Source organism: Capra hircus, chromosome 15 (assembly GCF_001704415.2).
Source record: "Capra hircus breed San Clemente chromosome 15, ASM170441v1, whole genome shotgun sequence".
NCBI classification, from domain to species: domain Eukaryota; kingdom Metazoa; phylum Chordata; class Mammalia; order Artiodactyla; family Bovidae; genus Capra; species Capra hircus.
This window is the reverse complement of record NC_030822.1, coordinates 57745042-57761756: the sequence shown is the minus strand read 5'-3', so window position 1 is coordinate 57761756 and position 16715 is coordinate 57745042. Positions and strand designations below refer to the sequence as shown.

The 16715-nt window shown below is 53.4% G+C and overlaps 1 protein-coding gene across 4 annotated transcripts in view; it reads left to right on the top strand.

The window, feature by feature from the left end:
- The window catches only part of ZBTB16 (zinc finger and BTB domain containing 16), a 203561-nt gene continuing 188862 nt past the window's right edge, over positions 2017-16715 (top strand). The window contains exons 1-3 of one of the 4 annotated variants that reach the window (XM_018058856.1): positions 2018-2228; positions 3149-3317; positions 6630-7987. In XM_018058856.1, the coding sequence (XP_017914345.1) occupies positions 6720-7987 (1268 nt within the window). In that variant the 5' untranslated portion in view covers positions 2018-2228; positions 3149-3317; positions 6630-6719. 4 annotated transcript variants of the gene reach the window in all.

Below are 16715 nucleotides of genomic sequence, written 5' to 3'. Positions count from 1 at the left end.
GAGAGAGAGAGAGAATGAGAGTTTTCTGCTGTAATTTTCCATCCTGCTGGTTTTTAGGTGCTGCCATATGAAATCTCTGAACTGGAGATTCTCATCAGCCTTCCCAGGGCCCAAGGACACACAGCTCTGGCTATAAATGGTGCCAGTTTTGGTGGGGGAGCTGCTGCCACTTTATCTGGGCCCAATAAACCTTATCAAACTGCTGTGCAGCCAGCCTTCAGTGCTTAGTGGAAATGCTTGGAGCCCAACACTGGCACTCAGCCCAAAGCCTCGCCTGCCTTCCTCCTTTTTTGTTACCTTCGCCACCTCTTAAATTCGGGCATTAATCTCTCTTTAACACTTACTAACAAGGGCCGGGCTTTTTAATGGGTCGAGTTTATGAAGCAAGGGAGATTTTCACATAGCGTGAGTATGGCATGGAGGCTGGGGGGGAGGGGTCCAGGGCCACAGAGGATTTCTTCTTTCCCATTGTTTCCCCAGAGAGTCTCCCTGCTTCTGATTGAGGATTAATAGGAGATTAGATCAGGGGTTAATTGTGTGCTTCGCCTCTTACTGCACTCAGGAGGGGCTAGTAGGTGGACGTGGAGAGAGGTAGCAACCTTCGGAAGGTACTATCTAGGCAGAAGCTAAATGCTTCAGTTAAATGCTTCCTTCTATTTCCCTGGTGAGGTGCTAGGACCATCCTCTCTCCTTCCATCTCTCTCCTCTTGTTCTCCTTGCGGATCAGTTCTTTTTTAAAAACTGGATTGTAGTTGATTTACAATATTGTGTTAGCTTCAGGTGCATAGCAAAGTGATGCAGTTATACATATATTTAGATTTTTTCCATTACAGGTCATTACAAGATACTTAATATAGTTCTGTGTGTGTGTGTGTGTTCCTCTCTCAGTTGTGTCCGACTCTGCAACCCCATGGACTGTAGCCTGCCAGGCTCCTCTGTCCATGGAATTCTCCAGGCAAGAATACTGGGGTGGGGAGCCATTCCCTTCTCCAGGGGACCTTCCCCACCCCGGGACTGAACCTGGGTCTCCTGCACTGCAGGCAGATTCTTTCCGGTCTGAGCCAACCAGGAACCCCTATAGTTACCTGTCGTCCTCGTCGTCCTCAAGTCGCTCAGTCCAGTCCGACTCTTTGCGACCCCATGGACTGTAGCCTGCCAGGCTCCTCCCTCCATGGGATTCTCCAGGCAAGAGTACTGGAGTGGGTTGCCATTTCCTTGTCCAGGGGATCTTCCCAACTCAGGGATTGAGCGGGGTCTCCTGCATTCCAGGCAGATGCTTTAACCTCTGAGCCATTTGTACGACACAGTAAATCCTTGTTGTTTATCACACCAGTTCTTTCTCAACTTTCCTTAAATTTCTTTCCTCTTACAGACTGTAGATCTTAGCTAGAAAAGTAGCCCTATCATAGACTGCTCTTTATTGTTCATCAGAATACCCACTGGCATCCGTCAGACACTGCGGTGTAACTAACTCCCTTTCTTCACTTTCAAGTGGCTTCTCTCCCCCGACTCCTGCAGGCAGGTCTGAGCACTTTTCCTGCGAGGAGACAAGGACGGGCTTGCTGAGATGGAGCTGCCTGTTCTCGGGTCTGGTCCCTTAGCAGCTCTTGTCAACTCGGCTCAGTTCTGATGGAAACTCTGGCCAGCTGGCCTTGCCAGGCCGGAAGTGGATTTTTGCCTCTAGCGGGCTTCTGCCATCTTCCAAGACGCTTTAATTCTTGGGGCCTGACCCTCGGTTTGGGGCAGTGCCAGAGGGCGCATCGGGATACACTCATGCGTGTCTGGTGGGAAGCCTTTGACCCACCCCCTTGTCAGGGACAGGGTGGGGACTCCAGATTCCGTGATTGAAGCCCCGCATTGCGAAGATTGTATGACCTCCAGGGCCGACTGTCGGGAGACCCAGCGAGGGCGCTCTCCACCACTACCCTCACCCTAGCCGGAAGTCAAGGTGTGTGCCCAGAAGAAGGGCGTTTTCCACCTCTCGCCCACCACCTTCGCCAAGTTCCAAGGAAAGGGTGAAGACGGGGGCTCTCCGCAGCCCGCGGAAGGGCGCATGTCTTCTGGTTGCTCTAGGGATTCCTGACCTCAGCTCCGCCCTCTAAAGTGGAGCGATCAGCAGAGAGGAGGCACTTTGGGGAGCCTGGAGCTTCTCCAGGCTCTCACTCGCCGCCCCCTGAAGACTTTGTCCCGAACTGAGCGCAGTTCTTGCGGAATTGCTTCCAGCCAAGGTTCCCTGGGGGCCGGGGGCCGGGGGCGGGGGGAAGAGGGGCGGAGGCGCAAGGGAGGGTGGCGGGGGGGGGGGAAGTTTAGGGGATGCTCAAGACTGGCAAGAAGTTTCCCTCGCGCCTCGATCTTGGCCTCCAGGGGTCGCGACAGCTAAAATGGGGGCGTCTCCCCTCGACGACAGATCCCCGCGGGAGCCTCTGGCACTCGGTTCCCCCGGGCCCGCGAACTCTGCGCCTGGAGGCGAATCGCAGTCTGGATGCTCAGAAGGCCTGGAGGCCCCAAAGCGCTGGGCTTGGGTACCATGAAAACGAGCTTCTAAAGACGACGCCGGGGTCGAGGGGTGCCGTCCCGAGCCCCGAGAAAAAAGTGAAAGGCGAGATGACACGCACTCAAGGGGCAAACGTTGGGAGAACAAAATTCTGAGCCTGGAAGCAGCAGGGAAACACAAAACCTGTTCCCACTGGAGATTAAATTCTGGGGGTTGAAGATGGGGGCAGCTCCTCGCCCCTCATCTCCACTGCCCCCACTGAGACGCCCAAATCCCTGGTGCGCCTCTCCACGAGCTCCTCCTTCTCTCCTCTCCGCCTGGCCGGTGAGCGGCGGCCGCCAGCGCCCCAGCAGCAGCTAGATGTCAGGCGAAGCCCGGCGCGCGGCGCGCGGGGAAGGGAGGGGGACTGCAGGGGAGGGGAGGGGTGGGGCGGAGAGCGCGCGCGGGCTCGGCCAGTGCGGGGGGGTGGGCGGGCTGAGCCGGGGAACGGCGCGGGAGGGGGGAGGGAAGGGGGGCAGCTGTGGGCAGGGAGCCGGGCTCGGCCGCCAGCACTAAAGATGGAGAGGCGCCGGGGCCTCGCAGGGGAGGGGGCTCGGCGTTGACGTGGGACGCGGCGGAGGCGCCGCAGCCGGTGGTGATTTGCTAACCTCGCAGCACAGAGGAGTTGAGGGCGATGAGAGCGGGTACTGCGAACTGCCGGGCGATGCCGCCGCTACCGCCGTGATACCGAGAGCAACAGTTCCCCAGGAACACCCCTCCCAGACAGAGGCACACACCCCCAAGAGGCACGCACACCCACCCCACGGCACCCGGCTCGGCAGCGGTGAGTTGGGGGCCAGGGAGAGGCGCACTGCCCAGAGATAGCTCTGCGCCCGGGCACCCCAGGGCTGGAGAGGTCTGGGGCGGGGGGGGCGCGCTCGCTTCGGCCACTCGACCGCTGGGCTTCTGCCTTATTTTATTCGGCTTGTTCCCTTCCTGCTGCTGCAGCCGTCGCCGCCGGCGGTTGGGGGTCGGCTGGAAGGGGGAGCCCTGGCTGTCAGCTTGGGCGCAGTTGCCTCCCCAACCTTTCCACCCCAGGGCACAGTCGGGGTGAGAAGTGGGGGCCAGAGCGGTCTGCGGGGCCGGGGGTCAGAAGCGCAGGGCTGGGAATAGGAGGCTTTGTACCACCAGGGGCCGGCGGAGGAGCCGGGAGCCTGTGGGTGCTCATATGTATGCCGACCGGTGCGCGGGCGCGAGATAGGGCTGTGGTTTATTTGTGTGTTTATTCGCCCGCCAGCTGGGAAGCTAGGATCGGAGGAGTGGTTTTGGGGGCGGAGGGGAGCCGGACTGGGAGTCACTTGGGTTTTGTTTCTCTTTGGAAAACGTGGTGGGCTCCTTTTTCTTGATTGGACTTGATCCCCCCGGTTTTGGGGGGGAGGGGCTCCGTGGTGGAGCGCTGGAGTGTCTCCAGCGCTCCGGGCCCTCCTCGGCTCTCGGCGGGACCGGCTGTGGCGCCGGAGCTCGCTGTGCGCTCCCGGCCGCGCTCGGTGGGTGCTCCGCTCTGCACCTGATGCGTTCGGGATGCCTTTCCCACCCCTGCGCGCCGGCAGCTCGCTCTCACAGCCCCTCGAACACTCCCGCACGCGCTCGAAATGCGCACGATCTCGCCGGCCCGCGGACCCGCTGGAACGCACAGACGCGCTCAGCACCGACTCGCTGGCCGCTCCCCGGAACGCTCGCAACGTGCCTGGGCCGGGCGCGCCTGCTGCTGGCGCCACCCGCCCGAGGCCGGGGACCTTGTCCGCCGCTCGCGGGGATCCCCGCCCTGAGTTGGAGAGAGAGGGCCCTCAGATCCCTTCTCGCCTTTCCTCCCACAACTCGTCGGGCTTTTGTGCTTTCCCTTCGCCTCAAGGCGAGTCCGCCTTCTCGCCTTTCTCGCCCCAGCATTCGGCCCGCCTGAACTCTTGCCTTTCGCCCGGGTCTCTTTCGCTTTTCTTCTTTCCTAACCCAGCTCCCTTTCTCGTTGCCATCTGGTTTCCCCGGAAAAGTTGCTTCCCCAAGTTTGCTGAAGTCGTCTCCAAGTCTCCGGAGGGGGTGGCTGGAAACGGGGTGGGGGGTGAGGGGCGGGAAGGTGTGAGCGCGCGATCGATTCCCGGAGCTCGAGCTGGTTAGCGCTGGCTTTCCGCCGTGACGAGGGGCACGGCGCTGCAGCCAGCACCAGCCGGCTCCCGGGCGCCGAGCCGCGGGTTTCGGGGACGGCTGATCAGGGCACCCTGATTTCCTTCAGGACCCACGGTGCTTGCTTTGGGGAAGGAATTCGGGTAGACTAGCTTCCATTCTTTCGATTCCTACCTCCTAGTTCTCTGAAACCCAAAGTCTGCGGGGAAAGCGCATGGTGGCAAGGCGCTTGTGAATGGTCACCGCCCCCCACCATGGCCTCCGTTCTCACCCCAGGGTGGGGAGCAAAAGTGTCTTCTTGATTGACTGCCCTGTTAACCCTTTCTAAGTAAGATTTGTGGCCTGGAGTCAATAGGGTTCCCTTTGGGGGCGGAGGCCAGCGGTGTTCCAAGAGGAAGAGCCCTTGCTCTGCGTTGCTCCCAATTGATATCACAGCAATATTGGCCACAGCAAGGCCGAGGCTGGGAGGGACCTGGGCCTGTGAGATCTTTCAGACACGCTTTAGACAGGTTTGGGAGACCCAGAGCCCTGTTACTGATTGCAAAGAGCACTTGGAGAGAGGCCTTTGTCTCCAGCTCAGTCTTCCCTTCATGCTGGTAACTCACACCATAGATGCTGGTGCCAATATCACCTCTCACCCCTTGGAGCCAGGTGTAGCAGTCCAGCATCAATTCCTCTTTGGGTCATGGGACTTGCCCACTCCCGGGAGCCTGTGGGAGATACTGGGGGTTTGTGTTCCCAGCACATGCACTCCTGGCTTTAGGGGTACATGTTTTCTAGGATCTCTCTGTAGGCCCTTCAATACCTAGCCTGCATATTACAGGTCCTCCTCACTACTGGGCACTTGTGGGCAGGAGATAAGTGCAGCACATTATGTAAGTGTGGCACATTATATAAGTGTGGACACGTGTGCTTGAGACTTCCCAGGTAGTGCAGTGGTAAAGAATCACCTGCCAACGCAGGAGATGCAGGAGACGTGGGTTCAACCCCTGGGTGGGGAAGATCCGCTGGAGGCGGAAATGGCAGCACACTCCAGTAGTCTTGTCTGGAAAACTCCTTGGTCAGGAGCCCGGCAGGCTACAGTCATGGGGTCACAAAGAGTTGGACGCGACTGAGCATGCATGCACGCACGTGTGTTAACTGTTTCTGTTTTTCTGGCTGGTGCACGCACATACATGCACACTACACAGCTGAGGTTTTGGATTACTTATACAGTCACTTTGAGGTACCCATGATTGGGAGTGAGCCAAGCTAGTTCGTAGACTATGTGTGTGTATTTCTCTTAGGGCTTAAGGAGAGGGTCAGGGCGTGGGTTCATCAGCCCTTGGCAACCCTGAGAAGATTGGAAGGGTAGAAACCCAGGAAGGCATTAACTGAGGGTGAAAAGGTGGGCTGGAGGAGGAGAACCTTGCCTGTAGGTTTCTTTGAGCTGCTACTCTAGGCTGCTAGCCCCAGCTTGGCTGGGTGTTGTTCCTGGGGCTACCACAATGAGGCAGGATTTAGAGAAACTTTGTTTGGAAGATGAGATTTGCTGCACAGGGGGTTGAAAGTGAAGTTTAGTGCCTATACTGACTGGAAGAGGGGGTTAAATTCTTACTCATTTAAATTAAGCACTGGGCATCTTCTCACAATCAATGTTGACTTTGCACAGGAGCCCCCCACACTCAGACTTAAAGCTCAGGACTCACAAGACTCCACTGTAATTTTCATTTTACTTCTTCTAACAGATGTCATAGACCAGTGAATTAGGCATGTGCTATACAGCAGAACCTTCTCTTTACTCCCATCATTCTTGGGCCTGTAAAGGCAGTCATGTAGATTTCTAGGAAGCCCTTCCCCTCTGTTAAAATCTCCAGGACTGTCTTGCTGCAGGTTTGGGGCAGGGGCTATTGACTGAATTCTTACTTTTAGGGACAGTAACTAATCTATCTTTTGTTCTTGCGTCTCTTTTGCCTCTTTCCTCATTTCTCCCCTCCAGCCCTTGCCATTGGCCCAGGAAACGCACCCTGCCCCGCCACGCAGAGCCAGGAAGGAAAGAGAGCCTCATGCCTAAGCCTCGGGGAGCACCATGGATCTGACAAAGATGGGCATGATCCAGCTGCAGAACCCTAGCCACCCCACGGGGCTCCTGTGCAAGGCCAACCAGATGCGGCTGGCCGGGACGCTGTGCGATGTGGTCATCATGGTGGACAGCCAGGAGTTCCACGCCCACCGGACTGTGCTGGCCTGCACCAGCAAGATGTTTGAGATCCTCTTCCACCGCAACAGCCAGCACTATACTCTGGACTTCCTGTCTCCCAAGACCTTCCAGCAGATTCTGGAGTATGCATACACGGCCACGCTGCAAGCCAAGGCGGAGGACCTGGATGACCTGCTGTACGCTGCCGAGATCCTGGAGATCGAGTACCTGGAGGAGCAGTGCCTGAAGATCCTGGAGACCATCCAGGCCTCAGATGACAACGACACGGAGGCCACCATGGCGGAGGGCGGGGCCGAGGAGGAAGAGGACCGAAAGGCGCGCTACCTGAAGAACATCTTCATCTCGAAGCATTCCAGCGAGGAGAGCGGCTATGCCAGTGTGGCGGCCCAGAGGCTCCCTGGGCCCATGGTGGACCAGAGCCCTTCCGTCTCCACCTCATTTGGCCTTTCAGCCATGAGTCCCACCAAGGCGGCAGTGGACAGTCTGATGACCATAGGACAGTCTCTCCTGCAGGGGTCTCTTCAGCCGCCCGCCGGGCCCGAGGAGCCGACCCTGGCTGGGGGTGGGAGGCACCCTGCGGTGGCCGAGGTGAAGCCGGAGATGATGCAAGTGGATGAGGTGCCCGGCCAGGAAAGCCCTGGGACCGCGGAGTCTAGCATCTCAGCTGGGATGGGGGACAAGGTGGAAGAAAGGGGCAAGGAAGGGCCCGGAACCCCTACTCGGAGCAGCGTCATCACCAGCGCCAGGGAGCTGCACTACGGACGTGAGGAGAGTGCTGAGCAGCTGCCGCCTCCCGTTGAGGCCGGCCAGGGGCCCCCCGGCCGACTGGAGCCCCCTGTGCCCCCAGCTGAGAAGCACCTGGGACTCTACTCCGTGTTGCCCAACCATAAGGCCGATGCTGTGCTCAGCATGCCATCCTCGGTGACCTCGGGCCTCCACGTGCAGCCCGCCCTGGCTGTCTCCATGGACTTCAGCACCTACGGGGGTCTGCTGCCCCAGGGCTTCATCCAGCGGGAGCTGTTCAGCAAGCTGGGGGAGCTGGCTGTGGGCATGAAGGCCGAGAGCCGCACTGTCGGGGAGCAGTGCAGTGTATGTGGCGTGGAGCTTCCTGACAACGAGGCCGTGGAGCAGCACAGGTAGGCCCCTCTGCGCCCGTCACCCCCTCCCGGAATTTCTGGCCTCCGCCCCGCCTTCGTTCCCAGCTGTCCCCTAGTCCTGGGGCCTGGCTCCCTTGTTCTCTTTGCTATTTGTGAAAAACCCCCTGGAAAGATCACTTTCCAGGTCTGTTGAGAGACCTTGAGGTCTTTCCTGAACACGGGGGAACTTAGGCGCCCAGTTCCTTTTTTTAAAAAAAATTTTTTGATTTTTATTTATTAATTTTTAGATCAGGTCAAGTGGCTTACAGAATCTTAGTTTCCTGACCGAGGATTGAACGTCTGCCTTCAGTAGTAGGACTGCCAGGGAATTCCTTTCGCCCAGTCTTTACTAAGCTCTTTGCGTTCTTTTTGCATCTGGGCTCCTGATTTGCTTTTCCTGCTGCTGAGTCTTTTCTTCTCTGCCTGGAGAGACTTCTAAAGTGGAGGGAGGGAAAGGTGGGGTGAGGAGGAAGGGCCCACGGCCGGGGTCTGGCCACTCCGCCGGGTTTCAGGTACCTGAGTTCCCCTGTGGTGGTTCCTGCCAAGGCTGGCGTGTCTGCAGCTCAGGAGGAGGGGAAGGGCTGGAGTCTGCTTAGACCCAAGAGCAGCTGCAGGTTCCGAACATTGTTCCTGGTGAACCGTCATCACCAGGAATGTTGCCTCCTCTCCCTTTTCCTTCTCTGACCCTGTAAACACGTTTCAGGGGAGCTGATTTAAATTCAAGGGAGAAGGGTGGGTATGAGAAACATTAGTTTTGCAGCTTGCAGTCTTATTCTTAACCCATCCCTACTCACATTGAATTAAATACCACTTTGGGCCAGCATCAGCTTCCCTCTGGCTTCTGTTTCCTTCTCTGTGAAATAGCTTTTATGACATGCCTGCTTCAATTGCTTTTCGTGGAGTCATATTTTCGTCAACAGCAGTTTTCCCAGGTAGATGATGTTCTTGTCCATAGGGAGATAATAAGACCTTTTCCCGGGGTCATGTAGATAGTGAGAGGCAGAGCTGGATTCAAATTCAGGTCTTAACCTTCTTGCACTTTGCTGCCTCTCGGAGTTATTCAGTCCGAAAGAGTGTCTTGTCTGCACAACGAAGGGTTTTGAAATTGCTCATCAGAAGTGGAGTAAACACAGAGGGAACCTGTAGTGAGTTTGATGTGCCCATCACATTACCCTCCAGTTCCTGGGTCAGGCGAGGGGTGTCAGGAAATCCAATTTCTCTTTGTCATCTGTGATAACATTTCCCTGCACACTCTCTTGCCTGCTGTGCTGCAGATCTTGGGTGGATTCTTCAGTTTGCACTCCTCTCCTCACTGCCCCCCCCATTCTTCTGTTGACCATTCAGGAGGGGGTGTGGGGGAGAGGAGGTAGGGGCATGGAGTTGGAGGCACCTGGAGGTTATCTGATTCCACCAAGCTGAGTCAGAACCTCCTCCAACACCGCTTAATCAGGTCTTCTGAGACTTACCTTTTGGAAAGTGCCGCTGAGCTCCACGTAGCCGATTCTCTTCCGGTCGGGTGCGAAAAATAACCGCCACTAAGGTGTGTCTTCGTGATGCTTGTACTGCTCAGAAACGGACCGAGGTTGTGTTTGTTTTTGCTCACACTTTCCTAAAGAGGAAACACCCTCTCCCCAGACTTGACCAGATACACTGATCGCCTTCTCCGGATGTGAATTATTTCAGTTATGTGCTATGAGAAATGGGGTATAGTGGAAAGTAATTTTAAAATGGAGATTTCGTTGACGTATAATGGTTTCAGGTGTATAATGATTCGGTATTTGAATATTTTATGAAATGATCACTATGATAAGTTGACTTAGTTAAAGTCCATCACTCTAGATAGTCAGATAATTTTTTTTCTTGAACGCTTCTAAGACCTACTCTTTTAGCAACTCTCATTATGTAATGCAGTGTTGTTAACTATAGTCATCATGTTGTATGTTATAACTCCAGGACTCATTTATTTTTTGAATACCTTTGACTACCTTTTCCCATTTTCCCCAACCCCTGTGCTCTGGAAAGTAGGTTTTTTTTTTTTTTTTCCTGGCATCTTCCTGGGTCCTTTTTGCTTCTCTTTACCTGAGAGGGCTGCAAAAGATGTTACTCTCTCAGGAGTTTTCTGTGGGACCCTTGTTCCTCTGGGGAGAGCTGGAGGGTTGGCTGTGTTCTACACCTCGCTCCCCGCCAGAGCATGGGTAACAGAACTAGCCGTGTCTAGCACTGAGAGCTTGGCAACGTTATGTAACCTTTCTGGGTCTTGCTTTACTTTCTTTCAAATGGAGGAGTTCTGCAGGGTGGGGTGCTGGATTAACGAAGTAACATCCAGAAATCCCTGGAGCTGCGACTGGCATTTAGTAACCAAGAGGGTGAGGGCTGGACCCTCAGTCCCCTGCCTTGCTTGGGTCTCGTCTCTGCTTCGCCCTCGCGGCTCTGAGTTCTACAGTGTGGTGTCCATGGCCCTGCCATTGAGGGGTTGAGTTGACTGGGAGGTGGTGCAAAGGATGTCGCTGTCCTTCTGAGCTTGTGATGGTGAGCCGCCGGTCCTGGCATCCTTGGCGTCATGCCCTGGGCTGCTGACACAGGAGAATGTGCTATTAACTGAGGGTGGAAAGTGGGCTGCCGCCGCCCGATAGGCTGGAGCCTGGGGCTGTGCCCTGGGTGGAAAACTGTGGGGTCCGAGGAGATCAGGGACGGAGAGAATGTTCCCGCATGCTTTCCTCCCTCGCTCTCACTGGCAGCCCCTGGCTCCCAATCTGACATGTTTTCAGGAGGCTTCACCTCTCTCCCTCTCAGACCTCCAGGATGAAGGTGCTGCTTCCCAATTTCCTGCTGTTCTCTTGTGTAAAGCTGCCAGCATAACACAAACAAAAAAGTCAAGACAAAACAATCAGAGTGGGAGATTTTGATGTCAGGAGGCTGTGAATGTGATAGTGAAGAACATGATGAAATAACAGGCTACAGGATTTATTTTATTCTGTTGGTAAGCCAGTAGGCTAGAGCTTTGGTAAAGGTTAGGTACCTGCTTGTGGTAGTCGCTTTTCTTCTTGCGGGGTGAGGGTGGCAGGTGATGGGCAGAAGGGCACGGAGAGGAAGGAGGGGGAGAGTGCAGGGAAGGGAGGCAGGCAGGAAGGTGTGTGATAGAATCACATCAGTGTGCTTTCCTTGTGACTTGCTTCCAAGCTGGGGAGAGGGGAGCCTGTTGGGGTGACAGACAGCTGGAGTGAAACTTTGTAAACTTACGGTCCCTGCAGTGCATGGTGAGATGTAACAGCACTGTCAGATGTGGCCTGATGGATTGATGGGAAGCCCACACAGAGATGCTACCTGGGTAAATCAAACGGGGCTTACCTGCCTAAAGGATCCAGAAGGAAGTCAGAATAGTCAGAGGGCCTGCTGGATAAGCAGATCTGTCTCCAGGCAGATGCAGGAGCAAGTGCTGGATTCTAAAACCTCCCCAGCAGGCTCACATCGCAGAAGATAATGTCTGAGGGAGGAGGGGCGTCTCTTTAGTGTTAGACTCTCCTTCTCTAAATTTCCCTGGTGGCTTAGATGGTAAAGAATGTGTCTGCAATGCGGGAGACCTGGGTTCAGTCCCGGGGCTAGAAAGATCCCCTGGAGAAGGGAATGGCAACCCACTCCAGTATTCTTGCCTGGAGGATTCTGTGGACAGAGTAGCCTGGCGGGCCCCAATCCATGGGGTCTCAAGAGTCGGACACGACTGAGTGAATAGCACTTTGTTTAAGCTTGGTCTCTGTTCTGTCTCCTCTGTCCCTGGAAGGCTGGGCCTGTTCTGCATGTCACCTTGTCTGGATCTGATCTGGGGACCAGCTGAACTAGGCCAGGTGCACAGTCTCCTTCTCAGAGCCACGTACATGTGATAAGATTATCGGGAATAATGTGATTGACCTAGGAGTCTCCCCAGGCTCATGAGCCTAAGTCTTTTTTCTTTTTTATGGCCATGCTGCGTGGCTTGAGGTATCTTAGTTCCCTGACCATGGATTGAACCCTCGTGCCTCCTACAGTGGAAGTGAGTAGTCCTGACATGCTGGACTGCCAGGGAATTCCCAGCCTGGTCTTAATACGTTTCTGAATTAAAGTGCCGCAGAATCAGGGTGGGATCTGGCTTCCCAGGAACCTCTGCATCTCCTGCAGACAAGCCCTCGGATCAGCACTGCGTGTCCTGCACACACACAGGAGGAGCTCTTGTCTGGTTCTTGCAAGCATCCTCGGAAACCCCAGAGGTGGTCCCAGCCCTGTCTCTGCACTCAGGACTGCAGCCCTGTTCAGAGGCTTCTCAGGCCAGGTCCAGAGTGCATGACCGTGTCGCTGAGCCATCAGGTCCTGCCTGGCCCTTGCCTTGGCCTCTTTCAGGTGGCCAGCTGTATGGTTTTCTGTGGTTGACCATGTAGAGGGCTGGTAACTGTTGACCTTGGTTTAGGCCACTTGGAGAATTTAGTTGTTGCCCTGAATTCTTGGTCCCTTCTCATCATTCTGCCAGCTTTAGGCACCGCTGAGGTCATACCAGATTCTATTTGGAAAAGAGCCTCCAGTGGGATAATGATAGCCATCGTAGTGATATTTTTTTTAATGTACTTAAATTTATTTTTATTTATTTATTTTTTGACCACGCCATGGCACCCCACTCCAGTACTCTTGCCTGGAAAATCCCATGGACGGAGGAGCCTGGTAGGCTGCAGTCCATGGGGTCGCTAAGAGTTGGACATGACTGAGCGACTTCCCTTTCATTTTTCACTTTCATGCATTGGAGAAGGAAATGGCAACCCACTCCAGTGTTCTTGCCTGGAGAATCCCAGGGACGGGGGAGCCTGGTGGACTGCTGTCCATGGGGTCACACAGAGTCGGACACGACTGAAGCGACTTAGCAGTAGCAGTTGCAGCATGTGGTATGCAGGATTTTAGTTCCCCAACCAGGGACTGAACTCATGCCCTCTGCAATGGAAGTGCAGATTCTTAACGACTGGACCACCCGGGAAGACCCAGCAGTAATGTTAATAATGCCTTTTATCAGTTGCCCCACTGTTTCTTTTGCAAGGCACCTGTTTTAGGAATATTTGTTTATTTTTGTCTGTACTGGGTCTTTGATGCCGCGTGGACCTTCCTCTAGTTACGGTGACCAGGAGCGGCTCTTCGTTGCAGTGCACAGGCTTCTCACGGTGGTGGCTTCTCTAGTCGTGGAGCATGGTCTGTAGGGCTCACGGGCTTCAGTCGTTGCAGCACGTGGGCTTGGTAATTGCGGTTCCCGGGCTCCAGAGTGCAGGCTCAGTAGTTGTGGCGCCTGCGCTTAGTTTCTCTGCGGCATGTGGGATCTTCCCGTGCCAGGGCTCAAACCTGTGTCTCCTGCATCCACAGGCGGATTCTTAACTCCTGAGCCACCAGGGAAGCCCCTGCAAACCACCTTCAAGGACTATCTTTCTTAACCTCCCAGCCTCCGCTAAGCGGGTGCAGGTCTCCCATTCCGTACTGGTGATGGTGAAGCCGTCTGAGAACCTCTGAAAGCTAAGAACGCTTGGTGTAAGTTTGCAGCGAACTCATTTAGTGGCAAAACCTGATGTGAACTGAACTGATGTGAGGCTATATTTATCGTGCCTATTTTGAATATTCATATGTTTTGCCGCAAAAATATTAATGTGTTTGATTACGGAGTGGTTCCCTAGACTGCTCTGGGCCTGGTGTACACTCAAGACCCCATAGTACCTTTTAAAAATCCGAACAGTTCAGATTTCCAAAGCACCAAGGATTTGGGTAAGGGATTGTCACCGTCATCAGCTCCAACTTACAGATGAGGAAAATGGGCTGTGAGTGAGTAAGTGACATGCCCAAGGTCACATAGCTATCTATAAATGGCTAGAGACAGGAGCTCGGCTCTCCTTCTAATTCGCAGTCCCGGGTGCCCCACGCCAGGCCTTATAAGCACATGGGCATTGCCATTCTAGGTCAGATCCATCTGACCTAGTCTTTGGGCGCCAATGCCATCCCTAAGATACCACCGGTGGAGGCTGCCACTCTTCTTCCTTGACGTCAATCCTAAAGGTCAGGTGGAGCCCGGCGTCTCTTAATAGCTATTTACGGCTGCTCTGTCATTCACAGATTTGCCCAAATCCTTGCTGAAACCATTTCTGTTTCCAGGAAGTATCCTTTGGGGGATGATGCATGACTTAAGTTTATAAGCTCCTGGGCTCCTGGAAATCTAGTCTGTTCAGGAGGTCACTGGCTGGGAAGATGGGAAGATGGCTTTGTGGTGCTGTGTCCTGCCGTTTGGGAGGCTGGTTCTGTATTTTTTGTTTTTTCAGTTCTGTCTCTTTTTTTGATCTGGAGTTTAATGTCTTAATTTGTAAAACCAGGCCCTTGGATGAGCTATTTCTGGTTTGTTTAATTCTTAAAAAAAAAAAAAACCAAAAAACTTCTCCTTTGCTCCTTTGGCACTCGCTTATATCTTCATGAAGTCATTTTGGTTATTTGAATTTTGCTCTGTTTTGGAATCTGGTTTGGCAGTCAGCCAGCTGAAATAGAGGGTCAGTTTGATTTGATTCCGTCTGCTCTGACTTCGTTTTTTAATGCTTCAACCTGCTTAGGGTTACTGAGTCATCTGCAATATAGACTGAACTCTTGGGAAGTTTGAAGATGAGTTCTTTTACTTTCTTTCTAATGGAAGAAAGTTGCCTACTCTTTCATCTCAGTGAAAAGTCCCATTTTAACTCACTGTCACTATTGGTTGGAGCTGCTAATTGCTAGAAGGAGAGGGGAAGAAAGCTTTAGTTCAGCAGTACTTTTCCCTCCTGCTTGTTCTAGGAAAGCTATTTATGACTCTTTAAAATAGTGATTATCCTAAACTGTTAAAATCAAACCTCCATTCACAGCTCGGATTTCTTGCTAATTCAGGGGAAAAACATTTCCAGTTATTTTAATTCAAAAAAATTAATGACTTTAAAACAAGTCCAACCGAAAGCCCACGTGTAAGACATAAAAAGTCTTGCTAAATGAATACAGGCGTGCCTCAATTTGCCCATTGGAAGGTTCTGGAATTTTCCACGATACGTAAAGGTTTTTGTAGTCAGATTCTGTTTTGGCGGTTTTAAGTGAAAACTCTGACTCAGTGGCATCTATTTCGTTAGTAAGAAAAATCTACCTCCGCATCCCCGCTCCCCACCCTCCAGCACCACATTTTACACTTCGTGATGGGCATTTTGAGCAACTTATACTATCTGGGTCAGAATCTCGATTTCACCACTTACCCGCTGTGTGACTATGGTTATGTTACTTAACCTTTCTTTGCTTGTTTTGTCTGTAAGATGGGAATAATAACCCAGTACCTACTCACTGGGTTGTTGCAGGAATTAATCACTAAATATTTGTCATGAGCATGGAAGAATAGCAGAGAGCAAGTGTTTGCTGTTGTATTTTTGTGGCCCTTGTTGGTGTGAAGCTGGCAGTGCCGGGTAAAATTTGTGTTCCTGTTGGTTGAGGTCCTGCTTGCCCTCAGAGGTGTCCATTTATCCAGCACCTGAAAACTGCTGGTGTTTTTGCAGCTGGTTCACCGTGAGCACCTGCATTTCCCCCAAAAAAGCTGATCTCTTTGAGGCACTGTGGCCAGGGTACTCTTTGTCCCATTGACCTGAAGCCTGATGAGTCATTGCAGCCTTCTTTTAAATTTAGCTGGGCAGCACTCCACTGTCATCAGTTACGAATGCTGAGGCTACTCACCAACGCTGGGTCCTATCGCGTGTGCACGTGGCCAGGCCAGCAAGTCACTGTGATGGGAGCACAGATGCCTCCTCACCTAGAGAAGTCTGGGCTTTGGGGGCGGCATGCTGCAGAGCCCCTTCCCGTCCCCACCCTACAGTGCAGGATGCTTCTAAGGGCAGATTCAGCAAATATCGCCTTGAGTGCTTGATACACATGCTAAGTGTGTTCGTAGTCAGTATCTGCTCAGAGCCTCTAGCCACCCGCTGGGGCTAGGTATTTGTTTCCCATTCCCTGATGGGCAGAGGGAAGCCTGAGAGGTGAACGGACTGTTGCCTGGTGAGACGGTGAAGGGTGGCACCAGGGTTTGTGCCCAGGTCTCTGGCTTCATGTTCATACTTCTTTCTACAATGTCCCGCTTGGATCTTCAGCCCCTGATGGAATCAGAAGGGAAGGGGGGATACAGGAAGGACCAGCTCCATGTTCCCTGAAGTTGCTAACCAGGAGGCTCACCGCTTGGCCGGATCTGGCCTCCTGGCTTTGTCCGGTGGCTTGAGAAGACGGAGGGAGAGTACTGATTACCTGGAAGGGTTTGTGTCTTAGGGGGCTGGGGTCACAGGAGTCCGTCATCTCTTATAGACACAGGGAGAGGCCAGCTTCTAGCGATAAAGGGGGTTTATGCTGACTTCAAAAACAGAAAAAAAGAGAGAGAAAAAGAAACCCACTTACAAAAATAAAAATCCCGTGCCGTTAATTTCATGCCAGCATAATCAGAAATACCCCTTTCTACTGTTTCCCCTTAAAAACCCCCGTGTCCTTATTATGCTGGCTCAGTCTGGAAAAACTCTGGTTGGGTTTTGCCTATGTGAGGCTTATCTCTGCAGCTGCCAAGAGGGAATCCAGTACTTGATCGTCAGCACGGAAACTTCGGCTAACAACTCACAGAAACCTGCTTGGTTCTAAATTTCTTGCCCTGTTTCAACTCTCGTCCTCAAGACATGACCTTCTTCGGCAGGGACAGAATGTG